The following is a 14,085-nucleotide window of genomic DNA, read 5'->3' on the forward strand; positions in this document are numbered from 1 at the left end:
CCCCAGCCCAGACGGCCCCCCGCCCCCACCCGCATCCGCAGCAGGGCAGGGGGCAAGAGTCACGGGCACAGCGAGCCCAGGAGCCGGTGCCGGGAGGCAGGGTCCCCCCACTGAGATCATCTGTCATCAAGGCTCCCGGCAGCCTGCGCACTCAAGGCTGACGCAGCACAGGCACTTCAGCTGTTGGAGCAGAGGGAGGTAGAACTGGGATGCAAGTGGGCTCGGGCTTTCATCTGGTGGGGTGCAATCCGAATGGGTCATTGCTGTCCTCCGAGCCCTGCCAGGGAAGTGGAAAGCACAGCCCCAGACTCGCCCGCGGACTGGGAAATTAATTCAGTAGTACAGGCTTCAGAGGACAGCAGTCTCTCAGGTACAGGGGTGAGGGGAAGCACTATGGTTATCATTCCCTCTCTCCTGGCAAGCAACACAGGCCTATATCCTAATTCATGGTGCGCTATTTGCAATTGCTTAGTAGGGCTATCAAGCATCAAACATCCTCCCTCAGCTCTACTGTGACAGGCAGAGCAGAGAGGAAAATACGCTGTGCTTCATTCACTGCAGTCTAACGCAGTCCCTGAGAAAAAAGGAGTATATAGAGCAAGTAGACCAGCACATAAAAGAGCAAAGCACGAGGCTTGGAGCAGGGCTCCTAGGTAGTCTGGTAATGTAAGTAGTAGAAGTAAATATAAGTAGTTGCTTCAGAAATAGCACTTGCTTATGCTAGATGAATACCAATACTAGCACCGTCAGTCTAATATCACTTCTGGGGCTCACTAGCACCGGCACACGTGAAAAAGACGACTTCCATTTTCTCTGGCCACATCCTCGAATAACATCTCTTGTCTCCCTAGTTGTGACATTAACACTGATATCACCTCGGTACCTTATTCAGGCCTGCAAAAGGTCTACTCCAGATCCCACTTAACAGTAGACAGAACCCCAACACTGGCCTGTGCATTCACAGCACCATTCTTCAAAACAAACAAAAAAATCCACACAACACCGGTAGGATTTTTATTTCTGAATAATTTTTTAATTTTATTTTCTCAGAAATTACAAAGAAACTCTCTCCAGGAGAGCAAGGAAAAAAAGAACCCTGAAATATTGCCAAGCAATTTTGTTCCATATAAACACAAGCAAAGTTACATATTTCATTCACATGCATGTACAAAAACATTTTAAGTATAACATCCTTCACACATAACATGTGCATTAGTCTCAGAATTGAGCACATAATCAGATTGGCCTCACCTACCCTACCTAATCTTATTTCCCTGTTTTCTTTTTAAATTGTAAATTTCTATGCAGGAAACATCTCTTTTTCTGCACAGCATTATGCATATTCAAATTAGCACGGATGGTCTTGGAATTAAATCACTAGGTAGCACAGTCTGACATACAGCTGTATACTAAAGTTGTTACACTGCCATTTATACAGTGAACTTTTTGGATAGCAGGCAAAACTCTTCAAAAGGAATAAAAAGGTACTGCTAGAGGGAAAAAGGAATATGATACACAGCACTCTCTCAACTACCATCCTGTATGATTCCCATGCAAAACACTTCAAAAGCCAAGTAATTCACAGACCTTGCTCTCCGAGTTGATACCAAAGTTCCCACCAATTTCAACCATGGCAAAATAAATCCCTAAAGACATCAATGCTACTGGATATGGATGCGGTCAATACTCACTATTCCAATCTGCCATCCGCCCACCTTTTGAAAGAGAAGGGCGAAAGATGAAAGAACCAACAAAACGGCAGACTACTGAAGCAGGTGGGTCGGCAGAGCGCTTTACCAGCGATCAGCAAAAAACAACAACTGCGAGAGCACAGCTTCATTCCAACCCACTGCATAATCTCACTGTGGCTTAAAATGTGGGGATTACATGGTCAGTGAAGTCCTCACTAGTTGCCCAAGGCTGCACTAACACCTAGCAAAATCTTATTTGATTCATCAAAAGAGCGTATTGTCGGTAGCTGACTTAGTGAGCTAGATTTGAAATTTCACTATTTCATACATGATGAACACCACTGTAAATCTAAGGACTGTAAAGGTTCAGAGGGGAAGGGCTCACCCAGAAGGTAAAGCTTCCACATGCATAAAAGGAAATGTCCACACAAATGTCAGAAGCAACACTTAGCATAATGGGGGAACAGGAGGTACAGATTTTACTCTGCCATCATTTTTAAAAGTACAAGCGATGACGATGCATTTCTCATCTCTGCATAAACATGCATCCCAAAGAGAATCAATAACACTTCTCTCTTACACTGCAACGACACAGCTGAATCAAAGGAGGGTGAATTTCCACTGTATTTAAATATATTTGAAACACTCAGGCTTGGCTTGTTGCAGAGTACGTGTTACAGGGTGAAATGAGTGTGGAAAAGGAATGTGAAATAAAAAAAACACAATTAAAAGTAAGACAGAACATCTATACGTGAGCAATATAAAGAAAGCACTTAAGATTGACGCTTAGGAGGTTTAACCAAAGCCCTGGAGAACACTAGATTTTCATTTTTAGCCCACTTGAAATCTTGCAAATGAGCAAGCGATGCTGGCAGCAGTCACTCTGTCCTCTAGCTCCGGAGAACAGTGAGAGGGACTTTGTACAGGTGCCCTGGCCTCAAGAATACTTTACTAAAACAGTTTGGCAAAGCATCTATGGAGAAAGGCCCAATGACAGGTGTTCTCACACAGTATCAAAGACACAAGGGCCAAATCAGGCTGAGCCTCGAAGCCCCAGCCTAGTACATTCTGTGTGTTGTGGAGAACACTGGATCTGCTGGTTTAGGTAAGATGGGCAGTCTGCTTTTAGCCCTGTACTACCATTTGAACGGCAAGCTCTACTAAATGTGTAGAAAAGAAAAAGCACCGGCCCAGCAGGAGGAAGTCTCCTCTGATTCCCATACAGGAAGGGCTACAGTCAGATCACTTAACTCAGAAAACGACGATGTGGATGTCTTCAGCTGAGGTAGTCCAGTTGAACTCACTTTATGGGCACACAAAGGAAAAACAGACATTTCTAAAAATGCCATTCATCTGACCTGCTTTTACTTCAAGGCCAGATGAACGGTGACCTAAGAGTGACTATTTCTCTTCAGCTGCAAATGGGGCCGAGAGGAACAAATTTAGATGCAGACATCTAAAGCCGAATGAGAAGATACTGCCCCAAATGCCTTCCTTGTACCTGGGCAGTTGAACAGCACACTTGTGCTGTACTTCTTCATGATAAGCAGTTTTGCTTAAAACCAGTATCATATAGGTCTGTAACATTTCAGTGTCCATCTAAGCATTCTCCAGCCAGCAACAGTCCTACTGAAATGGAAAAAAAGCTCACAACTCTCACAAAACTCTCTGAATGATCACAGTGCCTTTTTTGAATAGTAACTAAATCTCAAACACACTTCTAAGAGGCAAATACTACTGTTCTTTTTTTACAGGTGAGAAAACAGGGACATTGCAGCTTGCCTAATCGTGGCTCAGAGGGAATCAAAATAAAGATTTCCTGATACACTGGTATGCTCTTCTACTACTGACCAGGCTTCAAATAGCTAGAATTTACCCCCCAGGAGAAACCTTTAAAAATGTGATGGACAATTTTAACTCCAATGTCCATAAAAGCCTGTGGTCACACATTCTTATTAGATGTTGAGGAATTCTATGTTTGTCTTCCACTTCTATAAAGTGGAAGAGAAATACAGTAAGGAAAAAAGAATTAAGGCTAGGCATGTTATACAGAAACAAAAATACTATGCCTGGAGCTCATTCTTTCAAAAGATAAACTTGCAATCGCAAGGACAAATGGGAGGTTTGGTAAATCTCCCTCAAACATCCCAATGGGTTACAGGTATAAAGCCAGTTTAAGTGGCTGTTCATTCTTGATTCATGTTCATTCTAGCTTTTTCGAGAGAGATACCTACTGAATCAATTTAAAGACTGAGTTGATCAACTGAGAATTGTGCAGAACAAAAAAAAATGCCATCAGTCAGCTGAGCCATAAAAGCAAGCAGCAAAATAGATTCTGTTTCAGTCTAAGTTGTCAAGATAACAACTTTGAATACAAAACCTCAGCCAGCCTGAAGTTGCTGCACTCAATCCAATGAGAGCAAAGGAAAAGTTTGCATTGCCAGTACTGGCTCACACCAATAGTAAAAGCTGCTTCATTCTCTCCAGAGAACCACACCAACTTCCCTGACTAGATGATTAAGAAATCAACTAGGGAAGAAGCTCTGCTGGACTTGTTTCCAAGACCAAGGAAGAATTGGTGGAGAATGTGAAGGCCTTGGCTGCAGCAGACATGGAACTGTGGCATTTAAAATCCTGACAAACGTGTACAAGACAGAGTCCTGGACCTTTAGGACAACATACTTTGGTTTATTCAAGGAATGTCTTGGCAGGATCTCATGAGGGACTGCCCTGGCCTCCCAAAGGGGCCCAAGTGTGCTGCCTTATCTTCAAAGACAGCTTTCTCAAAGTAGAACAGTCCTTTCTGATGAGCAGAAAGTAAAGCAGGCATGGCAGAAGGCCAGCACAGGTGATCAAGGAACTCCTGACCGAGCTCAAACACAAAGGAGAAAGTATGGGCTGGGCAGCAGGGATATAGAGACGCAGCCCAAGCATGCAGGGGCAGTTAGGAAAGCCAAAGCTCAGCTGGAGTTGAAACTGGTAAGAAATGTGAAGAAGGGCTTCTTTAAGTACACTGGAAGCAAAAGAAAGGTTAAAGAAAACATGGGTTTACTGTTCAACAATGCAGGCAATCTGGTGACAAAGGGCACTCTTTTACTTTGAGGCTGACGTACTCAACACCTTTTTTGCCCGTTTTTACTGATAAGGTCTGCCTTCAGGCCTGCCAGGTCCCTGGGTCCTCTAGCAGAGTGTGTGAGAATAAAGCATTACCTACAGTAGAGGAAGATTGAGTTAGCAAGAACTTAAGCCAATTGGACATACGTAAGTCCATGGAACCAGACAGGATGCATCTGAAGGCACTGAAGGAGCTGACTGATGGCACTGTGAGGCCACCCTACAGCATCTTTGCTAGGTCATCATAATCATCAGCGACAGCTCCCCAACCAGTGAAATACCCTGACTTAAGACTGTCTTGTTGCCCGCAACAGTCAGCAAGCGTGTAGCCAGCACATCAAGGGAAATTATTATTTCTCTCTATCTAGCACTCATGAGACCACATCTGGAGGATTGCATCCACTTTTGTGCTCCCCCTTAAGAAGGGCACTGCAGCAATTTCAGTGGAAGGCCACAAAGCTGGTTAGGGGGCTGGAGCACAGGATGTACAAAGAGAGGCTCAGGGAGCTTGGTTTCTTCACACTTAAGAAGAGAAAAGGCTCAATAGAGATCTCACTGTATACAACCACCTAATGGGCAGGTTAGAGAAGACAGTCAGACTCTTCTCAGAGATGAACAGTGACAGCACGAGAGGCAATGAACACAAGCTGGAACATGGGAAATTCCGACTAGGTGCAAGAATATATTTTTTTCTTATTATGAGGGTAGTCAAATATGGGAAAATGTTGCCCAAAGAGGTCTGGCATCACCATCCTCGGAGGTACTCAAAACTCAAATGGACAAGGCCCTGAGCAACCTGCTCTAGTTGGCTGTGCTTCAAGCAGGGAGCTGGACTAGAAACGTCAAGAGGTCCCTTCAACCTGAATTATTAAATGATTCTATGACTTAGCAAATCTCCTCACAACTACTTTCCACTGGTAACTTCCTCATTTATCTGCCAAAGCAAGCCATGCCACCATCAAATACATTGGGTGATCTTCAATTTCATGAGTCAGGATGAAGTACAGAAGCCAGCAAAGAGAGGAGCTGAAGTGCACTACATATCAAACCTCTCATAATGATTTTATGCAAGGTCCCTCATACACCGGGGCCAGCCCTGTTTATGAATCATAGCCATCACAGTACTCTCTTAGTTTGTTTCAAGTCTATTACATACCGTCAGAACTAAATAAAAAGCCTGTCTTTTTTCACATCTTCTTCATCTTTTTCTTGCAGCGCTGGTTGAAGACAGGCGAGGATCCCATCAGACTGTCAGCAGAATGAGAACCGTAGCTGCTCTCAGAGCCATTGGGGCTCTGTGGCATCCCAGCTTCGCTCATGCCTGACATCGGTTCCTCAAAGACATCACTGCCTAGGACCGCATGGCCATGTACATTAGCCTCCTCATTTTCCTGTGGCTCCATTTTTACCTGTGCTAAATTCCAGAGTGGGGAAGCATTCACCTCAGCCCCTAGAGAAAGAAAAAGCACACAGTAGTAACTGAGTAAAAAGACAAATTACAAACAGCATGCAGATGCAAGGGACATCAGCACTGGTAAAGAAGGAGCAAAAGCAAAGCTACAGGTGAACTAGGCTCAGGGGAAAACAAACAAAACACACCAAGCATTGTGAAACGATAAATAAAAAAATCTGTTGGCGCTTTTTTTTTTTAATAGCCCAGTAATTGCCGCTCTAAAAAATACAATGCTATCCTTTCACAGCAATCCTCCATGTGGTTTTCTCTGTGAGAAACAACTTAAAGAGCCTACAACACTCTCCAGAAGGAGTGTCTCAGCAGCAATGAGTACACCAACAGCACATGGACTAGACACTGCATAAGCGTCTCAGAGGCAGCCCAGAAGTTGTTCATGATGATGAAGTCCTTGCAAAGTCAGCAACCTCCTTTAAGCTGTCAGACATACTGGACTTCTGCAGGGGAGGTGAAGCGAGAGGGCAGAGGAGTAGGTAGATGAACAGTCTCAAATACCACTTCCAGCACTGAAATGCAGGGATATCAGAGCTGCAGCCAGCCACCCGACTGCCTGCCTCCTTGTACTCAACACCCACAGGTCTCATCCCATCCTTCAGCAGAACAGAAAGAAACCCTCTTGGCTCAACCTTGCAGTCACCCTGCTAGCCCCCCCCCCCCCCCCCCCCCCCCCCTTTTTTTTTTTTTTTTTTTTTACTTCTGGACTTGTGTGCAATCTGAGCAGATTGAGGATTTTCTGTACAAGATTAAGAAACCATATTTCTTGATAACAGCAAATGTTTTTCTCCCCAAGAGCAGTAATTATAGATCACAGTATTTCTGCTTATTTACAGTTTTAAGAGAGACAAAAATCCTATTAAAAATACACTAATTTGGCTCCTTGCTGAGATGGGCATAAACAGCCCAGAACCGAACAAAGCCTGAAATCTTCTCACTTTTAAATCTGGTCCCTCTTGTGTGGGGTTAAATTCACATGGAAAATAAAATAAAAAAAAAAAAACAACAAAAAAAACCCTAAGAAACCAGTTTTAGTAAGTTTTCCAAACCTTGTGACTCAAGGAGCTTGGCTACAGTTTGAAAGCACAACCAAACCTCTTGTACTGAGCCAAACCTATTACTATTCCCTATTATCAATATACTACTAACAATAGTCCCTTACTACTAGCAATTAGACAGAGAACAAATCTTCCACCACATGTTTGTACTGAGAATTCTCTCTTATGAAGGAGTCAGGAATCTTTTCCAGAGCAGCTTAGCCCAAACCAGGGTTTAGGAGACCTTTGTGGTAACACAGCCTATGTTAGCTCGGCAGTTAGACAGCAAGCCAGAATGAAAGCGCTTGCTGGTGTCCAATTGCCTTAATGAAAAGTCCTTTTTATGTTAATTATAAGTAAATGTATTCCTCTCAACAACAATGGACACATCATTAAAACGCTATCAGTTCCACAGAGTTGCAGCTCCAGTCTACACAATAATCAAAGATGCTCACTAAACTTAACTGTGTCTTTCTTTCATGAATTGCGCTTCATTGCTCAGCCTTATTCCTTTCAGCTCTATCACCTGTCACTGAGAGTGTCACTAATGACTAAAAGTACTTAAGTATTGACACAAGATGTTTCATCTTCAAAGCACTTTAACTTCAAAGTACTTTACAAATGAGCTAATCCTCATGTTATCCTGCTGGGTGGAGGAACAAGGTCCCCAATTTTGCCTCCATTTCCCCAACTGCAATGAAATTAAGCAGCTAACCCACAACCCCAACGTCAGGCATAAGCAGAAACACAAGCAGAACACGGAAGACTGTAACGACAGTTTTGCCCTCAGACACTGAAGCCTTGCTGCCTTCTCTACAGGCCTCACACTTGTATTTTCGAGATGGTGGTGTCCTAATTGCAGCAGCTTTTTCTCACTCCTTACGATATTATGCTCTCCAGCCTGCCCAGCTCTAGAATGGGACTTCTCACAGGGATGAGATTTCCAAAGGCCCTTGTGAAGTGAAGAGGGATTTTCAGGGAGGAACAGAGCACTTGTATTCTTAATTAGAAAACATCAATTCGGTATCAGAGAGGCAAGAGGCATTTAATATACAGCTAGTGTGCTAACCTCTGGGTCTCAAGTGGTAGATGCTAATGCAAAGTTTCCAGATGAATCACTCGCAACCCCACATGGGCCAGAGGAGTCTGCTGTTCCCTCTCCCACAAAAATGCGAGCACTTCACATTTCAGAGGTACTATGGAAAACAATATGAGCTTCCAGAAAAACATCAGATGGATTTGTGTTTTTTTAAAACTCAGCAGAATGTGCTGTTTAAAAAAAAAACAACTAATGGACTCAGAGGTATACTCTAACCTCACTAATACATGCTACTTAGTTTAGGGTTAACAGGAGGACAGGCTTCATTGTTTTTAACCAGATTTTTAAGTGAAACAGTTATTATTGCAGGGATTGCCAGAGTTCAGAAGGTTCTGAACAAAAATCAAAACTGGCTTTCTTTGGGAGAAGAATGTCATCTTCATTTTCCAGAGAATTTAGCACTACTAAGCAGTGCACAGAGTAAAACTTGTATATAGATACAGAAAAGGCACAGCAGTAGCAGATTCTCCCATGCTGGCCACCAGTGTGCTTCAATGCCAACATCAAGGGATGACACTTTGAGGAAGAGTGCAGTCTCCATAACCCCACTACTTCACTCACCATTTCACTTTCCACAGCCTCAGCTAACTACAGCAGGCTTTGGGGTAGAGATGCTAGAATAAGAGAGACTCCCATGAGCCCATTTCACATAAGTCACTGATAAGCTTTCATAAAAAATGATTGTCACTACCAGGGTGACTTCTGAATATGGAGGACTGCACCAAGTATCATTAGTATTTCCATAACACATTCAGTACCTAACTATATAGGGTCTTGAACTTACTCCAGTCACAAGGAACATGGCCTTCAACTTTTCAGTAACATGAATCTCTGGACAAGAATCCAAAACTACCCAGAAAAAAAAAAGAAAAAAAAAATATCCAGTACTCTCTTTACTAGAAATAAGGATAAAACTCTAGTCCCTTTTAAACTAAAATATATACATATATATAAACCCAAAAGTTATTTTTGTCTTTGTTACATTAGACTGGAAAAAAAAAAGCAGTACTCGAGTCTGCAGTAAATACCTTTAGTTCAGAAAACAACGATAAAGCCCTTGGGCCATCACTGTAGAAAAACAATCTACCTCACACCAATAACAAAACCAAGAACTTTAACCATCCCCTAAAAAGAAACACCATATAAAGCATTTTGTGTTCTACAGGGTCCACGAATGGAGTAAATATTTAACAAATCCTTGTAATTGATACCTTCGAGTCTTTGGGTTTGTATTTGCAAAAGCAAGCAAGGGTTTCCCTCCCATCCAAATCTTTTCACTAAATCCTAAAAATTTCTTCTCCTTCTCCTTCCTCACATTGGGATCTGCTATTAAAAATGGAAACAAGATCACATGGAACTGCTGATGGACTGTTTCCAGGAGTAGCAAGAAACCCCTACCTGAAGTCTGCGGGGAAGCTTCTACTTCCAAGTTGGCAGAGAAGCGCTCACTTTGAGCTCCAAGGACTCCAACAGGCAAAGACTGGTCACCAGAAGCCAGATCTCCTTCCAGCTCCTCACTTATGGGGAAAGTAATATCACTAACAGGTTCCTCCTTAATCTTCACAGGCTTTGTGTCTTCTGCTGCCTTTTCAGGGTTGACAATCTTCTCATATTCTTCAGAGAGCTGCTTGCTAACCTGTCAAAGATCAGTGGGGGTGAAAAAGAGGCCAGAAAGGTCAGAGTGACTTCAGAGACTCTGATGGCAATTACATTGCAGTGCGCTCTGTTCCCAGAATATTATTAACATCTGACCTGAATGAACAAGTAAACAGGTTACCAGCTACACAGGAAAGATTTTTCCTCCCCTTTAAGAACACCTCTGTCTTGTAACAATGGACTTTAATAAGAGGTTTAATCCATTAACATATCTGCTTGATAAATATGAGCACCTTTATTTCACAGAGAGAGATGATGAGGCCCAGAAATTTAAACAGAGCATGAAACAAAAGCAAAGTGTCTCAGTCTTACTCTTTGGTTTTACCTATAAGACTGTCCCCCATTCACCAGTAACAAATTTACTCCAGCATTAAAAACCAAGCAGCTCAGATATTCATCAGCTCTGTAGTCACCACTGGGCAAAGCCTGGGTACCTTCTGTCAGAGTCACAGCAAAAAACACAGACGTTTTCTCCAGTCAGAGAAGTGAAACAAATACAGGAATGAGATTTAGAACTACCCTGTACTTCTAGAAACTTAACAACTGTAAGCAATTAAATTAAAAATTTCAGATTTCATCTGCTTCTAACAAATGCTTGTTTATACCACTGAATCCCAACAGTTAGTGAACTGTGCTCAGGAAAAGCCCAAGGCTTTGTAACAGAAGAAGCAAGAAGGAAAAAGAATAGCAAAGCCTATTTCTCCCTTCTAGATATACTTCCAAATACAGAGGCTATTGTGGACCTCAGCCCTGCATAAAGATACAGAACAAATAAGACAATGACTAGCTGCAGGATGAGAATGAACCGCATTGGCAGAGTGATGCAGAAAACCCAAATTCCAAAAGGAGACAGCATCTGAACAAAAACATTTGAACAAAAATGAACAGAACTGTTTTTTTTCAACAGAAATGTTTTTAATGAAGACAGATCTTGATGGTGTTATTTTTATGCACAAACCTCAGAGTCCGTCACAATTTGTATACTACATGCACTTACAGGTGTGTCTGATTTATACTGCCTCTGTAAGCCATAAGGTGCCAACCCTGGGAAAAGGAGCACAAGGTAGCTGCTCCAAGATGAGTCAACTGGCACTCAGATAACATGACAAGGAGGAAGGGATGGCAGGTTTTGCCTTTGGTTATGTGCTACTTACTTGATTCAAGTCTTGTTTTTTGATGAGTAGGAGTAAAATTCCCACTTCAAATCCTTGCATTTCTCCAAGTCCACAAAAGGCAGTCTTATATCATTCAAATAAAATGCATATGTTTAATTTCACAGAATACCTGGACCAAGAGAAACCATGCCCTTATTCTTACAACCTACGTTTATATGATACCTCTTATTCCAAGGAATTTAACAATTCCTCTTCTTTCTCCACAGAAGTACAGTCCCCTCTAGAGTGGAAGGTAGCACCTGTGTGACAATTGAGATCAGCACAATACTACCCTACTCTGTCCTGGTTTCGGCAGGGATAGAGTTAATTTCCTTCCTAGTAGCTGGTACAGTGCTGTGTTTTGGATTTAGGATGGGAACAAAATTGATAAGGCACCGATGTTTTAGTTGTTGCTAGGTAGTGCTTACACTAGTCAAGGACTTTTCAGTTTCTCATGCTCTACCAACTGAGAAGGCTGGAGGTGCACAAGAAGCTGGGAGGGGACACAGCCAGGACAGCTGACCCAAACTGGCCAATGGGATATTCCATACCATGGGACGTCATGCTCAGTATATAAAGCTGGGGGAAGAAGAAGGAAGGGGGGGACGTTTGGAGTGATGGCGTTTGTCTTCCCAAGTAACCGTTAAGCGTGAGGGAGCCCTGCTTTCCTGGGGATGGCTGGACACCTGCCTGCCCATGGGAAGGAGTGAATGAATTCCTTGTTTTGCTTTGCTTGCGTGCGCGGCTTTTGCTTTACCTATTAAACTGTCCTTATCTCAACCCACGAGTTTTCTCACTTTTACCCTTCCAATTCTCTCCCCCATCCCACTGCGGGGGGAGTGAGCGAGCGGCTGCGTGGTGCTCAGTTGCCAACTGAGGTTAAACCATGACATACTCCTAAAGCTTAAGCAAGTCACCCCTTGCTTAAGCGAACACAAGCCACTGTACAGCCTAGTAATTTTTGTTTGTCTGCTCACTTGTTTTCTGAAATAGTAAGCAGCCAAATATCCCATTAAAGCAGAAAATTTAGTTAATCAGTCAGTACTGATTTTACCTCTAGTCGACATTTTCGTCTGGGCCATTCAAGAGTTGGGGGCCTCCTCTTAAACCCAGACAAACCATCAGGAGAGCATTCCTAGCCTCAGCAGGGACACAAACAAGGGGCTCTGTCTTCCAGTCAAAAAAATCCTGTTTCTCTTTTCTTTGATGACTCCCCTCCACACCCAAGAGGTTTTCTAATCGGATTTTACCTCAGTAAGACCCAGGACTTGCTATAGGAATAAGCAATTGTACTGGGGTTACATTTCTCGGTGCTGTCAGGCTGTCAGGTCCCTACTGCTCTTCTCACCTGAAGCATGTAGCTGTGATAATCCTTAATGCGGTGCTGCCAGAACTTCTGCAGCGAGAGCACACTGCCAATGCCCACTTCGTGGAAGACCTGCTCCATGACATCAGGAAAAGGGGTGTGCCCAAGTCGAGCTTCTCGATCCACAGCAAGGCGCAGCAGTTTGGTGAACTTCAAGCAGTACTCGTGGGCAATGTCCGTCAGGGTCTCCAGGACGCTCTCATTGGCACACTCAAAGCCTGTGTGAGCCAGGATGGTGGCCATTGACTGGTAGAGAAGCTGCCGGCAGGACGACCAACTCAGCTCAGTCACTGGCTCCCCTTTTCCTCTAAAAAACAGAAGAGACAGAAATAGCACACCTCCAGAAACTGAAAGGAATGTATCAGTTGAAGAGATATTGTAAATAATAAGGTGATGTACAAAGGGAAAGCAGATTGTCTGGGGTTCTCCACAGCTTCTCCATTACATATGAACACTACCTAGTAAGGGTTTATCTGCTTTCCCTTCTTCCTCTCCCTCCAAATCAGCACTGCCAATTCTCATTTTCCCTTCTAATGCCGCAAGATTCCTTGGGTGATTCATGAATGTGGGATGCAAATCTTCTGAACCCTTAAGCAACTCCCTTCCCACCCAAGAGCTTTTCTCCTGGAGATGTGAATTAAATGGGTCCTTGACACAAACAAAAAAAGGCATTTTAAATAACATGAATGCAAATCATTTCCCCTCTCAGTTAATTACATTTCTCCTCTTTATTATCTCTGATGTCACAGGCCTAATAGTCAGATACAAAGGCTTCTGGGATAGACAAGATCTGAATTCATAATGCAAAAGACACACATAAAAAGCAAGAAACGGGATACACATGCATTTCACAAAGGTACACGGTAACCAAAAAGACCGTTTCCCTGCCCTCGTTTCCAGTAGTCACTGAGCACGACACTGAAAGAAGTATCCCCATATGCAACCTACGAAGTGAACACCAGGCCCTGGGAGGAGGCCTGGAGAGGTTCTGCTGTAGAGCAGCATTCCCTGGCCTTGGGTTTGAGACCTCTCTTCTCGGTGTTGCTAAGCGGGAAGGAGAGACCACGCAGGGTGGAGGAGATGGAGAACAACTGACATGAGCACTTCAAACATCATTCATTTACAGTCAGGCAACCAAATTTTTCATCAAGATGAGTTAACAAATAGCAATTCCACGTAAGAAAAAGAGAAGATGCAATAAGGCAAGGCCTCTGAAAGGTAAACATATTTCTACCAGATTTCTCAACTCACAATTAAATGCATGTGATGTATTTGCCTGTATCAGTAACACGGTCTTCAAATGCTGATGTCAAAAAATCAAATTTCCTTTCTGCTAAGTATGGTATTTATATACTTTTTTACACTTCATTGAGCACCAATGGCAGAATTAAGCTAACAATTTCAACCTTCATCTGTTTCTGATCAATTTCGCCCAACATCTTCCGCAGCCCACCCTGAGATTCACCTCGCTCTCACCCTGCATTACTTGCATGTCACCACGCA

At 43.1% G+C, this 14,085-nt stretch overlaps 1 protein-coding gene across 1 annotated transcript in view; it reads right to left on the bottom strand.

Annotated features, from left to right (window-relative positions):
- Positions 1-2,307: 2,307 nt before the first annotated feature.
- Positions 2,308-14,085, bottom strand: part of SUPT7L (suppressor of Ty 7 (S. cerevisiae)-like) — an 18,247-nt gene continuing 6,469 nt past the window's right edge. The window contains exons 2-4 of the mRNA XM_009320900.1: positions 12,565-12,889; positions 9,805-10,042; positions 2,308-6,255 (exon numbers count right to left, since the gene is read on the bottom strand). Of these exons, the coding sequence (XP_009319175.1) occupies positions 5,993-6,255; positions 9,805-10,042; positions 12,565-12,889 (826 nt within the window). The 3' untranslated portion in view covers positions 2,308-5,992. The remainder of the gene's footprint in view (positions 6,256-9,804; positions 10,043-12,564; positions 12,890-14,085) is intronic.

Source organism: Pygoscelis adeliae, unplaced genomic scaffold (genome assembly GCF_000699105.1).
Source record: "Pygoscelis adeliae isolate BGI_AS28 unplaced genomic scaffold, ASM69910v1 Scaffold233, whole genome shotgun sequence".
Taxonomy (NCBI): Eukaryota; Metazoa; Chordata; class Aves; order Sphenisciformes; family Spheniscidae; genus Pygoscelis; species Pygoscelis adeliae.